At 48.7% G+C, this 3,591-nt stretch overlaps 1 protein-coding gene across 1 annotated transcript; it reads left to right on the top strand.

The window, feature by feature from the left end:
• The first annotated feature begins 1,324 nt into the window (after positions 1 to 1,324).
• LOC101958026 (coatomer subunit zeta-1) lies at positions 1,325 to 1,931 on the top strand. Its single transcript, XM_040271825.2, has one exon. It carries the CDS (start codon positions 1,364 to 1,366, stop codon positions 1,895 to 1,897), a length of 534 nt encoding a protein of 177 aa, XP_040127759.1. The 5' UTR covers positions 1,325 to 1,363; the 3' UTR covers positions 1,898 to 1,931.
• The last annotated feature ends 1,660 nt before the right edge of the window (positions 1,932 to 3,591 follow it).

Raw genomic sequence — 3,591 nt, 5'->3', positions numbered from 1 at the left:
GAGCGTGGCCTGGAGACCTGGAGAGACCTGGAGGACCGTCCGGGGACAGCAGAAGCTCAGGAAGCAGGGCTGTTGTCCTGCTCACCACAGAGCCACCCAGCAGGGCTCGGCCTGCTCTCCACAAACACCAGCAGCCCCTCGTGCACCAGCAGGAGCCCACAGCTGGACTCCGGCTCCTCCTTGGTTAAGTAAGATGCTCAGGCCCGCTGTGTCTGTGGCCAGGGCCGGAGTCACATGACCCGCCCCCGTCCTGTGTCTCCCCTCCGGGAAGGTCACTCCAGAAGGCAATGCTTATCTTTTATGACTCTGTGTCCTCCCAAGATCCAGCAAAGAATGTGAAAATCCAATTACTCCCGAATAAACTACTCTAACTTATTTAGGGAGAAAAATTGAATAAATCAGAACATTCTTTGGGCTGAGTCACGTCGGCAAGTCGGAAGTTACTCCTGGTTCACGGTACATGGGGAGCCAGAGCACACTTATTATCTGAAGATCAACATTGACCCAGCTTTGCTTTTGTCCTCTAAGAGGAAGAAGAAGAGCATCAGGAAGGCACTGGGAAACTTCCATCAGGTGCTGATGCTTCCACCTTTCTCACGGGATCTCGACGTCTCTGTGAACAAGTCAGCCTGGCAAGGCTCTCACCCTAGTGCATTTCTGTCATGGCCCAACTCCTCCCTCCTGTCTGCCCTACAGCTTCTGTGCCTTCACGAATGCTCACCGGAGCGTCTTCATTCAGTCCTTAATCTAACATAGCCACCAGCTTCCGTCACCCGTTGAAACACCCCATGAAGGAGCTCTCCTTCTGTGGCATTTAGCAGATTAGTTCAATGAAGAGCTATGAGCTCTGGCCCCAGGAGATGGGTGGCGCTGGAAATAAGGTACCAGGCCCAACCGACTTGGCTCCTGCTAGGCAACGATCGGCAGCTCACCACGTACGAATTTATTTCAGTGTTTCATGTCAACTTGGGAAAACCACCAAGGTCAGCTTACAGGAATTTCTAGCTCAGAGGGTAGATAAAGACCCCAGGCGTGGCCCTGATCTTGAGCCTTGCAGCATATGTTGGAGAGCTAAACGGAGTCTGCTTGTCCGTCCTCACCCACGTCTGCCCACTGCCACCAATATTTGGGCTCCTTCGATCCTATTTCTTTTTCCTTTTTCTCAAAACCATCTTCTCATTATTGGATTGGAATCAGGGACAAGGACTCAGCTTTCGGTAATAAAAATCCACTAGGCAATTGAACACCCTAAAGGGGGGATGTGGCTGATATTTTCAGAAGTGTCTTTGCATTGTGACTGTACAAAAGGATATTTTAGGGCGTTGCTTTTGCGGCTCCACGTCGGCACCAGCTGTGGGGCAAGATGGAGGTGCTGATTTTGGAACCCTCCCTGTATACTGTCAAAGCCATCCTGATTCTGGACAATGATGGAGACCGACTTTTTGCCAAGTACTATGACGACACCTACCCCAGTGTCAAGGAGCAAAAGGCCTTTGAAAAGAATATTTTCAACAAGACCCATCGGACTGACAGTGAAATTGCCCTCTTGGAAGGCCTGACGGTGGTGTATAAAAGCAGCATCGATCTCTATTTCTGTGTGATTGGCAGCTCCTATGAAAATGAGTTGATGCTTATGGCTGTTCTGAATTGCCTCTTTGACTCCTTGAGCCAGATGCTGAGGAAAAATGTAGAAAAACGAGCTCTGCTGGAGAACGTGGAGGGGCTCTTCTTGGCTGTGGATGAAATCGTAGATGGAGGGGTGATACTAGAGAGGGATCCCCAGCAAGTTGTACACCGGGGGGCATTGAGGGGTGAAGATGTACCCTTAACGGAGCAGACCGTGTCTCAGGTGCTTCAGTCAGCTAAAGAACAGATCAAGTGGTCACTCCTCCCGTGAAGACCCCAGGCCTGGCTCCTCGCCCCCCTCAAAACTCTGCATGTCTGCTGTGATTTCTCACCCAAACCGGTGCTCTCAGGGTCATCTCCGGGATTATAAGGGATCCTTCAATCTCCATCCTGTCTGGGGTTGCCCGCTCCCCCAGTATACTTCTCTCTCCTCAGTCTTGCTGGGAGTAAAGCTCCAAGCAGATTTGGATGCAGGGCAGAGGAAACATCCTCTTTCCTTCTAGACTGGATTTTTGTCCATGCTCTCCTACCCCCATATTTTCTCTACTCCTTTGCCCTTTGCTGTAGCTACACACCAGATCAAAGCAGGAGAAAGAAAGTGCTGAATGTTTTCTTCCCTTTGCCTTTACTAGGCCTTGTCCCAACAGCCCATATGTCCAGCAAGGGTAGAGGTAGGAGGCGAATTCCTTTCCGCATTATGAGTGAGGTTGGGGATGGGCAGGGATGTGTCCAGTCTCAGTCTCAGCTCCACTTACTGGCCTCAGCCTTTTTCCCCCCGTTTCTTCTTACTGCCCTGTCCTTTGCCTTGGAAAAGTGATTGGAGGCAGCTTACAGGGAATGGAGCAGAGTGGCAAAAACAGTGAGCTAAATGTTATGGAGTGGGCTTATAAAGTTCATTCTCCACCCTGATCCTGGCATGCAGCTTTAAAACTGCTGTGGTCTGTGAGTGGTCATTCTGGGGAGGTCCATCTCTTGATCTGCAACATTAATTCTCCATCTTTACTACCCGTGGGCCTTTGAACTGGTTTATCCTCTCTGCCCCAGAGCAAAGCCAGTCCCTGGAACAAAATTCCATTCTAGTCTTGGGAAGAAGAATTTTTGCTCAGAACTGGGGAAGGAGGGGGACTTTCAACTGGGCCCTTGAGGTGATTGGTCCCCTCAGCTCCCAACATGTATTTTCTCCTCTGCCTTGGGTCTGCAATCTGCTGCTTAACTCTGTTCTTCCTTTGCCTCAGCCTGACATGAAAGCAGTAGGTCTGGGCTCTTTCCCTCCCTATGTGGCCAGGAGAGGTCACTTTCCTTTGGGGTTTGGATTTCCCCAGGAGGATAAGAGAATGGATCATCCACTCTTGGGTCTAATTTTTTCCCTGACCCAAAACTTCTTCCCCACAAAAAGATAACCTTCCTGAGACTTAAACATTCTGTCCCATCCACTAACTGCCAATACTCCAACACTGAAGTGGGGCAGACAACTGGGCATATTTGAGGGGCATCTTGGTGTAAGAGATGTACAGTCAGGAGATGGTCACCTTCCTATGCTGCTCTGTATGATGAGGAATAAAACATTTCTTTTTCCAAAAAAAAAAAAAGGATATTTTAACCTTATCACTAAAAGCTACTGAATTAATGTTTCAGTGCATTTTACTACTACCTCAGAATATACCTACTCTTGACCTTGGAAACTACATCAAGTGTTTTCTTACTGTCTGGCCCATTACAGAGAATATTCCATGCACATGCTAAATAGCTCAATTTTTTTGCACTAATACTATTCCATGTGTCCAAAGTTGACAGAAAAAATTTGCATAATATCGTCATTTTTATTTAATATGTTGAGACACAATTTTCAAGAGGAAAGTCTGCTACTTGCCAGTGGTTTCCCATCCTTCCCTTGGGACCAGCTGGCACCTGAACAGCCTGATGCATGTTCTGGGTCTGCAGAATTGCTGACCGCACACCACGTTC

The sequence above is a fragment of the Ictidomys tridecemlineatus genome, chromosome 13 (genome assembly GCF_052094955.1).
Source record: "Ictidomys tridecemlineatus isolate mIctTri1 chromosome 13, mIctTri1.hap1, whole genome shotgun sequence".
Taxonomy (NCBI): Eukaryota; Metazoa; Chordata; class Mammalia; order Rodentia; family Sciuridae; genus Ictidomys; species Ictidomys tridecemlineatus.
Note: the sequence above shows the minus strand (reverse complement) of the source record. Positions and strands in the feature narration are given on the sequence as shown.

Coding starts and splice junctions, on each gene's coding strand:
- LOC101958026 (XM_040271825.2), top strand. CDS start 1,364: ATGGAGGTGCTGATTTTGGAACCCTCCCTGTATACTGTCAAAGCCATC.